The 14,136-nt window shown below is 37.4% G+C and overlaps 1 protein-coding gene across 2 annotated transcripts in view; it reads left to right on the forward strand.

The window, feature by feature from the left end:
• The window catches only part of PIK3C3 (phosphatidylinositol 3-kinase catalytic subunit type 3), a 136,707-nt gene that overhangs the window by 12,573 nt on the left and 109,998 nt on the right, over positions 1-14,136 (forward strand). For both annotated transcript variants that reach the window (XM_027576730.1, XM_027576731.1), the window contains exon 4: positions 3,731-3,860. In XM_027576730.1, coding sequence (XP_027432531.1) covers positions 3,731-3,860 — 130 coding nt within the window. The remainder of the gene's footprint in view (positions 1-3,730; positions 3,861-14,136) is intronic.

A 14,136-nucleotide genomic window follows, 5' to 3' on the forward strand; every position in this document is an offset into this window, starting at 1 on the left:
AACATTTTCCTTATTAATCAGTCCAACTCTTACATGGTTGTTCGTCATCAGTTAGCCAATTGATAACATCAGATTTTAGTCTGGATACTTTGAACAGTGGTGAAGGAATGCAGAAAAGCTGGATCACCTGCTTCTGTTCCCTCTAGGCTGATGTTTATATTGACCCTCACCTGAGAAAAAAGAAGCATAAGAAATTTTATGGAATTAAAATAACTCATTTTTTCTCTGTGTGTCCTGGGGACTTTTCTTGAGGTCATGAAGTGGGTTGCAGTGGCTACAAGCTCAGGCATCCCCTAGCACAGGACTGGACTTTGTGTGCAACTTCTGGTACTGGTGCTCTGTGCAGCTGGTCAGGATGTTCCTGACGCTGTGGCAGGGTGCACATGTCCACTTGGACTGCTGGGTCACAGCTGCTTCTCTACAGGCTGCTCCAGATGTTCAGGGAGAGAAAACATCAGTCTTCTGGGTGTCCTCAGAAGGAAGCCTGTGCAGATTTTCTTCCACCGACCATTAAAAATCATGTCATGTGCCAGCACAGTTTTTGTGACTTAGGGAAATAGTGCTTTAGACTGTAGTTTCTTCAGATGTTTCTTTCTTTTTTTTTTTTTAAGATTTTTTATTTATTCATTTGAGACACAGAGAGAGAGAGAGCAAGAGGAAGAGCAGAGGCAGAGAGAGGGAGAAGCAGGCTCCCTGCTGAGCCAGGAACCTGATGTAGGACTCGATCCCAGGACCCCGGGATCGTGACCTGAGCTGAAGGCAGACGCTCACCATCTGAGCCACCCAGGTGCCCCCAGATGTTTCTTGAACAGTGACGTCACACCAGTTGTTCTTCACCTTTTCCCCTAAATAGTCCTGGTATGGACTTAGTAGCTTTTATTTATTTATTTATTTAAAAGATTTTATTTATTTATTTGGCAGAGAGGGAACACAAGCAGGGGGAGTGGGAGAGGGAGAAGCAAGCTTCCTGCCGAGCCGGGAGCCCGACATGGGGTTCGATCCCAGGACCCCGGGATCCTAATGACTGAGCCACCCAGGCGCCCCTGGACTTAGTAGCTTTGAAAAAGTGGTCTTCAGAGTGTGTAGTAGTTGTCATATAGTATTGGGAACCTTGTGACTACCAACTCTTGTATTTGCTAATGTCTCTTTGGTACACTTGAGTCCGTGTGAAGCAGTGCTTTTTGGAGTGTAGTGTAATTAATAATTGAAAGACTGATCTCCTAAGATACAGCTAGAATAACTAATTGTCTTCATTTTGAAAGTTTAGCTTGTGAGATTTCTAAGTAGCTAGAGAATGGATCGATCCGTAAGTTGAATTGGCAAAGAACCATGGGCAAGCTGCAGATTTGTCTTGCAGATGTTTTTCCAGATGTAAATTCGGAAGTCAGGGCGGTGACTGCTGTAGTGGCTTGGCCCTGGGAGTGGGAGCAGCAGCTGTTGCTGGGGCCCCTGCTGGAGTCTGAAGGAGATCCTGCTATGCTGTTTTTGTTTTGTCTTGCCTGTTTGGCTTAATTTCCCAAGTGGACACAATGCTCTGAACATCTTCTGGCTTGCCACCTGGAGGCCGTGTAACTCTGCCAAGGTTCCATTAGTGTCAAAAGAAAGTAATATGTTTACTTGATCATTTGAGTCACTTGGCATCACCCCTACCCCTCCACATCCCATATCCTTAAATCTTCTCTCCAGATCCATCCCAAGGCGCTTAAATCATTTAGTAAACTGACTTCCCACCAAATGTACTTATTTTTTATTTAGTTACATTCAGCCAGTCACAGTATTCACTGGGGGACACAGAGGTAGAGAGAAGAAAGGCAGGCCTTCTGCTTCTCCAGGTATATTTAAGGATATTCATCTAAAGTGGCATTATTGCTTCACCGTACCCAGTTTCCTAGAGACTAAGCGGGTCTACTTGATGTTGAATCTATACTTGAGTTGAAAGAAAGTGATCTTTATAAAAGGCTTGCATGTGTGCTTTTTTGTAATCTAACTTTTTTTTGATCTTTAATATGATAAATAAATATTGAGAATTTTGATTCTTCACAACCAGTCAGTGCATTTTTTTTGAAGATTTATTTATTTATTTATTTGACAGAGAGAGACGCAGCGAGAGAGGGGACACAAGCAGAGGGAGTGGGAGAGGGAGAAGCAGGCTTCTCGCTGAGCAGGAAGCCCGATATGGGGCTTGATCCCAGGACCCTGGGATCGTGACCTAAGCCAAAGGCAGACACTTAACGACTGAGCCACCCAGGCTCCCCCAGTCAGTGCATTTTTTATCGGGCCTCCAATGTAAGCTTTTGCAGATATGGTTGCTGGATAGTACCTGTTTATTGCCAACCTTAGAGACCTTATAGCAAGTACGGTTATACCTTACCCTTATTGTGCTCATGAGCTTGTAGCGATCACTTATCATTCCCATTCTAATTGTTTATGGCATTATTGCTTATATACATTACATAATCAGTGAAAATCCTCTTTGTTACCTTTGGAAAATCTGTGAAGAAATTTTCCATAACATGATTGTAATGGTTTAAAAATTTTATGTAAACATTTTACAAGAAAACGATATATCTACCATGTACCTTATTTGAAAAATTATTAAATGTGAGGGTGTGCAAAATGGACTTGCCTCCTCACCTGCACACACTTGTAGTCTTATTCTTATCACTGCAGTCAACAGCTTGCTCTTTGAGCTTTGGGAGGATGCTTTATGAATAGAATTTAAATTGTTTGAAAGGTCTTGTTTAAAAAAGAAGGTCTTGTTTAAAAAAAGAACACAATAACAGAAGAATATCTCTAAACCCCCCATAAAAAGCACTCAGACATTTAACAGTAGCATATTTAAAAAGTTGTGTAAAGCTCCTTTATTCTAGATCTTCTGGGTAGCTTTTTGGAGGAAATTTGACCATCAATAGTCATATAGTTTTTCACTTTAAAGCAGGATCTCCATGTTCAGACTGAATTTTGACTATACGTAAAATCTCTGATTTGTAGACATGGGAACTTTTTCTCATTTGAATCTGTAATTATATTCTGTTTTAGACATACTTCTTGTGCAAAAGAAGACAGGAGAAAAATCAGCCTGTATGTAGTGAAAGGATAATAGTAGCTAATATTTGACATTTACCTAACATTTAGTGCCAGTGCTATTTCAGGTACTTTTTACTTCTGCCCATCTGTTTAATTTTCCTAACAAGATACAGGTACTCTTTATAATCTTTATAGATGAGAAAACTGAGACACACAGGTAATTTACCCAAGGTCATGTAGGTAATAGATGATGGCATAGCTGGAATTCAGATCTCAGCATTTTGACTTACAGTCAGCTCTGCTGAATTGCCATTTAAAGTGGAGAGTAGTGTAATTATTTAAATTTTGGTTTTAGTTATTTTAAATGTGACATTCTTTCATTGGGTAGGAATTTGGTCTCTATTTTTTCTAAGATCTCCACTGAAGTAATGAAGTATGTGTGGTCCATCCCTGAACTTCTTTGTTTCTACTCTACCTTTAGAATTTCTGTAACAGTTCTATGTGGAGGAGCAAAGAATGGCATGTAAAAAAAGTGTTACATGGATTTTAGTTGCTTGGTTAATTGCTTTACAACGCACTGGAGGCTTCAAGCTTGGCAAGAGAGACATGCATTTTCCTGTGTGGAATTCTGTTTGGGAACCGAAATGTCCTATAATGAACTGCATTAATTTACTTCTACCCTGAATATTCTCTTTTCGCCTAGCATGTTTCGCCAAGGGATGCATGACTTGAAAGTCTGGCCTAATGTAGAAGCAGATGGATCAGAACCCACAAAAACTCCTGGCAGAACAAGCAGTACTCTTTCAGAAGATCAGATGAGCCGCCTTGCCAAGGTAAAAAAGAAACTATTGGAACAGGTGGAAAGCTCTGAGTGATGCCTGCTGTAGTAGAAATTGACATTATGAATTCTGTCAGATCATGTTTTAATTTAAATTTAATTTTTTAATAATAATTTTATTGGAATGATAATTCACATACTGTAAAATTCACTCTTGGAAAGTGTACAGTTCAGTGGTTTTTTAGTAAATTCACTAAAAGTTGAATTGTGTAGTCATGCCACTATTTAATTTTAGAACGTTTTCATCAAAAATGTCACCATACACTGTACCTATTAGTGGTCAGTCCCCTTTCCCTCTGCTCTCCAGTCCCTGGCAACTATTAATCTACTTTCTATCTCTGTGGATGTTCCTATTCTGGACATTTTGTACAAATGGAATTATACAACATGTGGTCTTTTGTGTTTATAATTCTGTCAGATTTGAGAATGTAGAGCTTTTGGTGATACTTTCAAGACGACTGTCTACCTTTTTTGGTGACATAGTCTTAAAGATGCAAGTATTACATGATAGACATTCTTATGTTGCTTGGAAGTAACAATGTAAGACCAGCTTATATTATTACCTGGTCTCAATTGCTCTCACACTTCCCCCACTTCTTTTTTTGTAATCAGACGCTGAATTGTTACCTTTTTATTTAAAAATTGTTTTAATGTAGTGTTTTCATTTAGTAAAAAAAAACTAGGATCAATTCTGTGCTTAAATCACAATAGTATAACTTTTTTTGTGACTATTTGTTCAGAAAACACTGTGCCAGATACTGTGTAAAGATCCTTTTACAGTTCTTCTGAGAGACTCTTTTAGTTCTTATATGTAAATTTCCTTTTCAGTCTTACTTGTATGGATGACTCTTTAATGTCTGGAGAAAGTTTTGATGCCAAGCATTTTATAGCTTGTTGCCTCAACCTACGTATGGAAGAAATCTTAATTATAAAGAATAAGTACTTGCATTGCTTGGCTTTGTTCTTCAACATAAAATTTTTGTTGTTAAGTTCATTCTTCGTCTTTTAGTGTTGCTCTTTTATGGAAAAATGATATCATAGTTTCCTCATAAGCTTTCTAACCAAATTACTGTTGTCATCTTCCCTTCCATAATTAAATAAATGAGTTTTAATTTTCAGCACAGCTACTCATTCTGAGATTTTGTTTACATTCTTACACGGGATGTAGGAAAGTTCTCAAGCTTTTCATGTGCTTACCTTCTCTCTAAGGGTTTATCTTAGTGATGAATTTTATGCTAATCTTTGTGACTTTTTTTAATTTTATTTATTTATTTGAGATCAAGAGTGAGAGAGAGCATAAGTGGTGGGGGAGTGGGAGAGGGAGAAGCAGACTCCCTGCTGAGCAGGGAGCTGGACGCGGGGCTCGATCCTGGGACTCCAGGATCATGACCTGAGCCGGAGGCAGATGCCCAACGACTGAGCCACCCAGGCGCCCCCTTTGTGACTTTTATAAACCTTGAATAGTTAGAGAAATTTTATCAAATCAAATATCAAAAGCAGTTCATTAATAGCCATGGGTCACGACAGGTTAAATTTCAAATGCAGGAGGAATGTAGCATGTGTTGAAGAAGTAAAGCTCTTAAATGTATATTTTTTGCAAATAGCAATGTGATTCATATTGTGGATGAAATTCCAAATCTGAGGGGCAATAGGCAAAGTCAGGAAATACAAAGCTGTATGGTTGCACAGTTCATCTACTTTGGTTCTCTTTTAAACAAATTATTTATGCTTCTCTCCATATGTTTCTAATTTTTTTCCCCAATTCTTTTTGATGCAATATTCAAACATAGTTTTTATAACAACTACTGTGCCATTTTACAAACATCAGTATATGCAGCATTGAAATTTATTTGAACTGTACTTTTGGATTTTTAAGGTCGCATGATGTTACACATTTCTCATTTTTATCTTTTGAATTTTATGGTAGCAAAAGAGATGTGACTTGATAGTGATCAACTTTTTTATGATTGAAACAACCCCTTAGAGTTTATGGGTTCATATTTATTCTTTTGGTTATTAGTGCACATTTGCAGCTCTAAAAATGATGTCTATGCATATGCAGAGCTAAATGAGGTGTTGGGAAGACGCTTTCTTAACATGTTTGTCAATTGGTAGGAATTGTCTGTAGTCTCAATTCTTTATACTGAAGAATATGGCAAGTTGGGTCCTAATTTTTTTTTTAAAGATTTTATTTATTTATTTGACAGAGAGAGATGCAGCGAGAGAGGCAACACAAGCAGGGGGAGTGGGAGAGGGAGAAGCAGGCTTCCAGCTGAGCAGGGAGCCCGACGCGGGGCTTGATCCCAGAACCCTGGGATCACGACCTGAGCCGAAGGCAAACGCTTAACAACTGAGCCACCCAGGCACCCCCGGTCCTAATTTTTTAAGAGATATTAAAATTTATATGTTGTCTGTATTTCCCAGAGTAGTTAACTGTTTTCAGATAAGTCTTTATTCATTAGTTTATAAATCTTTAAAATGGGAATAAAAATTAATGAGAATGAGTATCTAACAGCCTTTTTGAGGCTAATTGGCGATGAACTCTTTTCAAAGTTCTTTGCTCCTAATAGGATTGTACTTTTTACTTCTGAGTGGAGACTTCAGAGCTTGCTGTGCTGTGACACCTTGCTTTAGTGTTACCTCATGTTCCCCACAGACTAAAGAGAAACCATTAAAACCAGTAATTACTTTCCTTACATGGAAAAATACATCATGTTTGTAGCATTGTTGAAGGAACTGCGCCCCCTCTGGAGTCAGCTCTTTCTCTTTCTTTCTTACAGAAAAGAATGAATCTGCTTCATTCTTTTCTGTATGGCAGTTGATCATGCTGTTTGAGGTTTCAAAACCTGTTCTATCCCTGCTGCTGTAGAGGAAGAATGTGTTTTCAAAAGATGACGTCTTAGGTTTGGTGAAATTGGGAGCTTGGGCACTTGGAAGAACTTTTCAGTGGGAAGAGCACTGTAGTATGAGTCAGAGACTTGGCCATCCCACTGAATCACAGAAAATAATTTCTGAGCCTGTAAAGTCAGAAGTTTAGAATGGGTGATTTCTGAGGTCCTGTGTAGCTATTCATATTCTGTTATTTTCAAAGTACTGAAATAGTGGGGCATTGGGGTGGCTTATTTGGTTAGGCCTCTGGCTCTTGATTTCCCCTCAGGTCATGATCTGGGGGTCCCGGGATTGAGCCCGGTGCCGGGCTCCGCACTCAGTGGGGAGTCTGCTTGAAGATTCTCTTTCTCCCTCTGTTCCTCCCCCTGCTCGTGTGTGCGCCCTCTCTTTTTTTCTCTCTCTCAAGTGAATAAATAAATCTTAAAAAAAAAGTTACTGAAATAGCGAATAATCAGGATTATTTATCTACCTGGATTTTATAGTTATCACCTCAGTAGAGCATAAATATGTAATCATCTATTTGCAGTTGTGAATGTGCTTGTTCATGTCATTCCTTTTTTTTCTGCGATCTCTATGCTTAGAGTAAAGTATTATTCAGGACCTGCCTAATGTGAATAATGTGGCTCTGGTCTTAGATTTGATTTTTGTTGTTGTTGTTTGATTAGTAACTGCTTCTTTAGTTCAGGTTTTCAGATTAGCTTCCTGAGTCTGTTTCCCTTGCCTTATACCAGAGCAAGTATACTTTGATACTTGCTATGTCTGAACTTAAAATTATACTTCCATATTTGTTTTGTTCTTAAAATTGTGCCACAGTAGCTCTCTTTTCCTCTCATTTTCCTTCCCCTCTCATTTTTCTGGTTCCACATTAAAAAGTTTGTTTAGTTAGACTGTCATTCTCTTCCTCAGAACACTTTGAAATTGTCTCTGGTACAATACATTTTTAAAAACTGGGAAAGAATGTGTATGCTTATGTTTCCATTTTTATACAGAAGGAACAGATTTTAGGTATAATATTCTTATTTCTCATACTACCATTTTAAGGAAGTAAATGAGAAGAAGCTGAAGTGGTTAGAACTGAATAGTTTATTTCTTGTACTTTGATTTTCCAGCCAGTGAATTTACTATGATTGTTTCTAACTGTTGAGAAGGCAGTTGGACTCAGAGTAGAAAGGTGTAGATAAATCTTAATAATAGCAAAGCATAGTTACCATGCATTGTACCCATGAGCCAAAATAAATAGCATAGTGACAGTTTTCAAACTGCCGTGTAAGAAAGTTTATTCAGTTACAGAAGTGCTTTAGTCTTGGCTGCCTAGGGATAATGGAACAAAAGGGCTGTGAAATGAAGAGGAACTCTTTAAATGGCTTGTGAGAGATGGCATTAGGTAATTATTAAGCAAAGAACCTCACACTCAAGCTGGACTAACCGTTCTTATTTGACTTATTGCTTGTTCAGCTATGAAAGTTGAATTGTAACTGCAGTATGAGTAACTGAAGTTTAAAAGCCTGATTTCTAGGTTGAATAATTTTAAAAGTCAAAGGCTTTCAGAGGGTTTTTAGTGGAATTAACCTCTCTGATGACTTTACATCATTTTGTGAACATGCCTAGTTTTCCTTTGAGGAAAGGAGTGTGAGAAAAGAAAACAGAATGGGACAGTCTTCAGTTTGGTTCTTGTTTTTTATAAGTTGGATTTCTTAGACTTCATAGGAAATAGGAAGAAATGAATGCATTAAAATATACTCACCCCTCCCCAATTCTTCCTCACTATCTTTTTTTACCCAGCTCTAAATTTTCCTAATTAATACTTACAAATACTTACAAATCTTTCTGTTTGAATTGATTTGTGAAAATAATCAAAGGCCAGACCTCTTGAGCGTTTGCTTTCATTGTCCATGATCCAGCCTTTTAATGATTGTGGGCCTTACTTGAGCAAATTTGCCCATTGTTCCCATCTGCTCCGTTTGTCAGCTTGTCATATCATAAGAGTTTTATGACTAGGATGCATATCCACCTGGGGTTTTGGATGTGACTACCAAGCTTCAGTGTTTGATTTATATTTGAATCCATGTCTTTAGACATGAAAGGTTAGTGCAAAAGCATGCTTCTCCACTGTCTCCTTTTCATTTTAGCAGCTCTGCTTGATGCCTTTGGAATGTGCTTTAGTTTCTGTCAATTTGATTAAGAGGAGACAAAGAGAAAGTAACGACTAGATGAAAAATACTTTGTGGTCTGTGTGACATACATAGGTTGGGGAAAGTTGAGTGCATGGGTGCGCACTGCGACAGTGAAGCTGTGGTAAGATGAGGTGGTGTTTCAGGCTGACCCTCATATTGTCTGCATGGGATCATTCTGGGTCCAGGGTCCAGACTTCAGGTTCATAGCAATAGAAACTGGATGTTAGTTCTTCCAGGAATAATTAGTATCTTGAGGATAGACTCATGCCAATCAGTTGGAAGGGTTATTTATAATCTAGAGCTGTACTGTCTAAAATAATAGCCATAATTCACATGTGGCAATTTAAGTTAATTAAAATTAAATAAGATTAGAAATTCAGTTGCTCTGTTACCATAATCACATTTCAAATGCTCAGTTGCCACATGTGGCCTGCAGCTATTGGACAGTGCAGATGTGGAATATTTCCATTATTGCCAAATGGTCTCTTGGACAGCACTGGTCTAGAGTGCCAATTTACTAATTTGTAATGGGTTAGTAACCATATTATTATCTTTCTGGTAACTACATTACTTGTTTCTGCTACCCAGAACACCTTTTTTTTAAGGCACCTTGGAAATTAAATTAGTCTTCAGGAGATTGTTGATTTCTTAGTGAGCCATGAAGGAGCTAGCCTGCGGAACTAGAAAGTGCTGTGAGATATTTCAGTTTGGGGAAATCTTAAAAGGACCTTCTCTCTTGACATTATCTTTTTGGTTATGGCATTACTTGAATATGCTGTCTACACTGCATCTTTTGAATAAACATCGACAAATTATCATGGTTACAAAATAATCCTTTAAAATTGAGATTAAGGTAACAAGAAATTTTCTGGTGACATAATTTTGTGGATTGAGGGGTTTTTATTTTGGGATTGAGGCCATTTATTTTATTTTATTTATTTTATTTTTTTAAAGATTTTATTTATTTATTTGACAGAGGGATAGAGAGAGAGAACAAGCAGGCAGAGAAGCAGGCAGAGGGAGAGGGAGAAGCAGGCTCCCCGCAGAGCAGGGAGCCTGATGCGGGGCTCGATCCCAGGACTCTGGGATCATGACCTGAGCCGAAGGCAGACGCTTAACCGACTGAGCCACCCAGGCGCCCTGAGGCTATTTATTTTAAATTATTTTTACTCTTTGACCTGAAACATTTGCCCTTGAAAGAAAATATTTTACATTGAACGCATTACACTGAATGGGTACTAGTCTGGAGGCAATAATTAGAGGAGACTTTTATTATAAATATGTGGAAAACTCTTCCTTTTTTAAAAAATGTTTTCATAAAAATTGATTCAATGTAAGGGACTTTATTCTAAGATTGTATTCTTTTGGTGCTTTTGAGTATTAAAATGTCTCATTTGATAGTAGCATTTAAAAAATTACTTGGCAAAATAAAATTTGGGAACATTTATAACTAAAAATTTTAGTTGACATGCAATATTGGTTTCAGGTGTACAACATGGTGATTCGACATTTATATATTTTATGAAATGCTCACCATGATAAGTGTAGCTATCATCTGTCACCATACAGTTATTACAGTATTATCCCTTTTTGTCTCCACCACCATCACCTCTATTGAAGGCATACTTCTGTATGTTGGAGACAAAAAAAAGGGTATTACTAGGTTGATGCTGTTGTTACTATTAGTGCATTATGAGTAATAATAATAACTAATAATGATAATCACCTTGCATGTTTAAAGTGTTTTAATATCTTTAAGTCTTTTAGTATAGATTGAATGGAGAAGTGGTTAAAATCATGACTTTGAACACGGTTTTTCATTTAGATTCCAGTTGTCTCTTGTTTAGTTGTGATCTTAGATTAGCTACTTAACTTTTTCTAAGCCATGAAATCCTCATCTGTACAATAGTAATAGTAGCTAACATCTACTTTTTTGAGTTATTGTGAAGACTAAATATAAATGAGATAAACTATTTAAAGGATTTCATATTGCTAGGCATCACTGAGCACTAACAAATGTTAGCTGTTGTTATTACTTTATCTTACGTGTTTTCATTTGATTCTAATGAGTATAATGATTGGACTTGTAACATACATTGTTTTTAAACTCCTGAGAAGATGGAAGCTTAGAGAAGTTAAGTGATTTATTTAAGGTGTTATGTTTAGTAAGTTGAACTAGGACCTAAATTCAGGTCTTTAAATTCTTCATGTAAATGTCTTTCCAAAGATAAGCATCTGACTTTTTTTAAGATTTAAGGCTTGTGAAGGATTTCTTTGTATGGAAAATACATTTTTCTTATCAGGAAGATGAAAATTGAATATAGGAGAAAGGGCAGAGGGAGCGTCAAACAGCATGTAGGGCATAAAAAAATGGTGCCTGGGAACTTAGTAAACAAGGATTTGCCTATGGTCAGTGAGTACCCATTGCAAACGTGCTATGAATGAACTAGAGTTATAAACAAATTTATTTATTTTAGAGCTAGAGAGAACAAGTGGGAAGAGGAGCAGAGGGAGAGGGGCAGACTCTGCGCTGAGTGCAGAGCCCCATGTGGGGCTTGATCCCTCGACCCCAAGATCATGACCTGAGCCAAAATCAAGAGTCTAGCGCTTAACCGACTGATCCACCCAGGTGCCCCTGAGTTATAAACAATACTTGTGGCTTCAGTTGTTACCAGTGCATAAGTTAAAAGCAATAAATAACAGTCACTCTTTTTTTTTTTTTTTTTACAGTCACTTTTAAGATTTCTTTCACCCACAGACCTCAAACAACTAAGGCTTAGGAGGAAAGGAAACATGACAGTGAAGAGAATATATGTTGTCCAAAGAAACAATATGGTAGGAACTTCAGGGTACAGCTGCATGTGAGAATCCTTTGCTAAAGATAAAGGAGGGAAACAGATGCTGATAAAATTGTGGAAACATTCTAGAGCTGTGGAGGGAAAGGTGCTGATAGTTTCTTTGTGTGATCACAAAAAAATGATGCAGCTAGAAAATTAGTGGTGATGAAGTCTCATTTTTTGAGCCCAGGCTTTTGTCAAATTATTGCTTGATCACGGGGTAATTTTTTAGAAGGTTAAGGAAACAAAGTGTGGCTACTCTAGCTCTAAATTATAGCCAGTTTGAAGGAACCAGTTGATGAAAGGGGGATAATAGGTAAAATGGTAAAAACTAAGGATGTCGCATTGTACATTGGGATTGCAGTTATAGCCAAGGAATGGAATAATGGATCAAGTTTGGGGTTAGTCTTGGACTCTAAGAAAGCAGTTTCAACAAGAGTGGAGAAAGGCAAGACACTCCACTGATTTAAGACTCTAAAAAGAAAGACAGCCCAAGAGAAACAGTGATTCTCAGGTGATTTGGGCGGGACATAAGAAGTATTTATGACAGGAATCGTCTAATATTTGGAAGAAAAAAGTACCTAAGGAGAACAGAATACTTATATTTAATTTATTTATTTGTTTTTTTAAAGATTTTATTTATTTGAGACAGAGAGAGTGAGAGCACTAGCTGGGAGACAGAGGGAGAGGGAGAAGCAGACTTCCCACTGAGCAGGGAGCCTGATGAGGGGCTCCATCTGAGGACCCTGGGATCATGATCTGTGCCGAAGGCAGCAGCTCAACTGAATGAGCCACTCAGGTGCCCCAGAATATTTATATTTTAAATAAAAATTTTATTTTTGAAGGCATTAAAAGCACATTGAAGAAGTAGGTCTATGTGAGATAACCTAATTGAATTAGTTGAGTTTTATCTTCCTCATCAAAGTGTTCTTCAGCCTAAGGGAGTTAACTAAATAAGTTAAGTGATAATTGAATCCCAAGATTGGTGACAAGAGGTAGTAAGAAGGCACTCACAGACTATTCATTCAGTTTTTCCAGTCCTTGCAAGTTGAATGCCTGGGTTTTAAAATTATGTGTGCAGTTAAGTTTTTAATTTTTATTATAAATTCAAATAAAAAATGCATAAAATAATGTAATAGACGTCCATGTATTCATTGTCATGATTGAACATTTAACATTTTGCCTTGTTTCACATTGTTTTAAAAAAGATTTAAGGGGTACCTGGGTCTTCCAGTTGGTTAAGCATCTGCCTTCAGCTCAGGTCATGATGCCAGGGTCCTGGGGTCGAGCCTTGCATCGGGCTCCCTGCTTGGTGGGGAGTCGGCTTCTCCCTCTGCCTCTACCCGCCACCTCCAGCTTGTGTTTTCTCTCTTGCTCACTCTCTCTCTCTCAAATAAATAAAATCTTAAAAAAGATTAAAAAAACCCACAGATATTTGTTAAAACTTCCCTCATTTTTTTTGTTTTATAATTTACTTTTTTAAACTTAATGTTCTTGAGATTTATCTATATCAATATATAGAGCTTGAGTGCTTTCATTTAAACCACTATATAGTATTCCTTTGGATGAGTAAATTAGTTTATTTGTTCTCCCAACAATTTCAGCTTTTTGTATTATTTACAGGGCTGAAGTGAATGCTGTTTCATATTTCATCTTACGCCCACAAGTGATTTCTTTAGTATAGAAGTTTAGAAGTGAAATTGTTGGATTTCAAAGATTAACATCTATACATTTTCTGTTCCAAATTTCAGGTAGTTTTTGTTGCTATTGTATATGTCTTCTAAAGATTGTATTTTTAGATTGGTAAAGAGGGAATAGTAGGAATTGTGGAATAATACTTATTTCTATTTATTAATCTTACATTCAGTGGCATTTCTGAACTCATTGTTTCTAATAGTTTGTCTAATGGTTCTTTGGACTTTTCTATGTGATAATGACCTGTAAATAATTTTTATTTCTTTCATTTGTGTTTTTCTTCTATGGCTGGTACACAAAACTCTGATATAGTGTCTAACAGAAACAGTAGTGGAGGCATCCTTGTTTTGTTCCTGACTTTAATGAAAATGCTTCTTACATTTAACCATTTGATAAGATGTTGGCTATTACTTCTTGGTATATATATTTTTTTAAATCAGGTTAAGAAAAGGGGCACCTGGATGGCTCAGTTGGTTAAGCGGCTGCCTTCGGCTCAGATCATGATCACAGGGTCCTGGGATCGAGTCCCGCATCAGGCTCCCTGCTCAGCAGGGAGCCTGCTTCTCCCTCTCTCTCTCTGCCTTCCTCTCTACCTACTTGTGCTCTCTCTCTGTCAAATAAATAAATAAAATCTTAAAAAAAAATCAGGTTAAGAAAGTCCTATTTTATAGTATCA

The sequence above is a fragment of the Zalophus californianus genome, chromosome 14 (genome assembly GCF_009762305.2).
Source record: "Zalophus californianus isolate mZalCal1 chromosome 14, mZalCal1.pri.v2, whole genome shotgun sequence".
NCBI lineage: Eukaryota > Metazoa > Chordata > Mammalia > Carnivora > Otariidae > Zalophus > Zalophus californianus.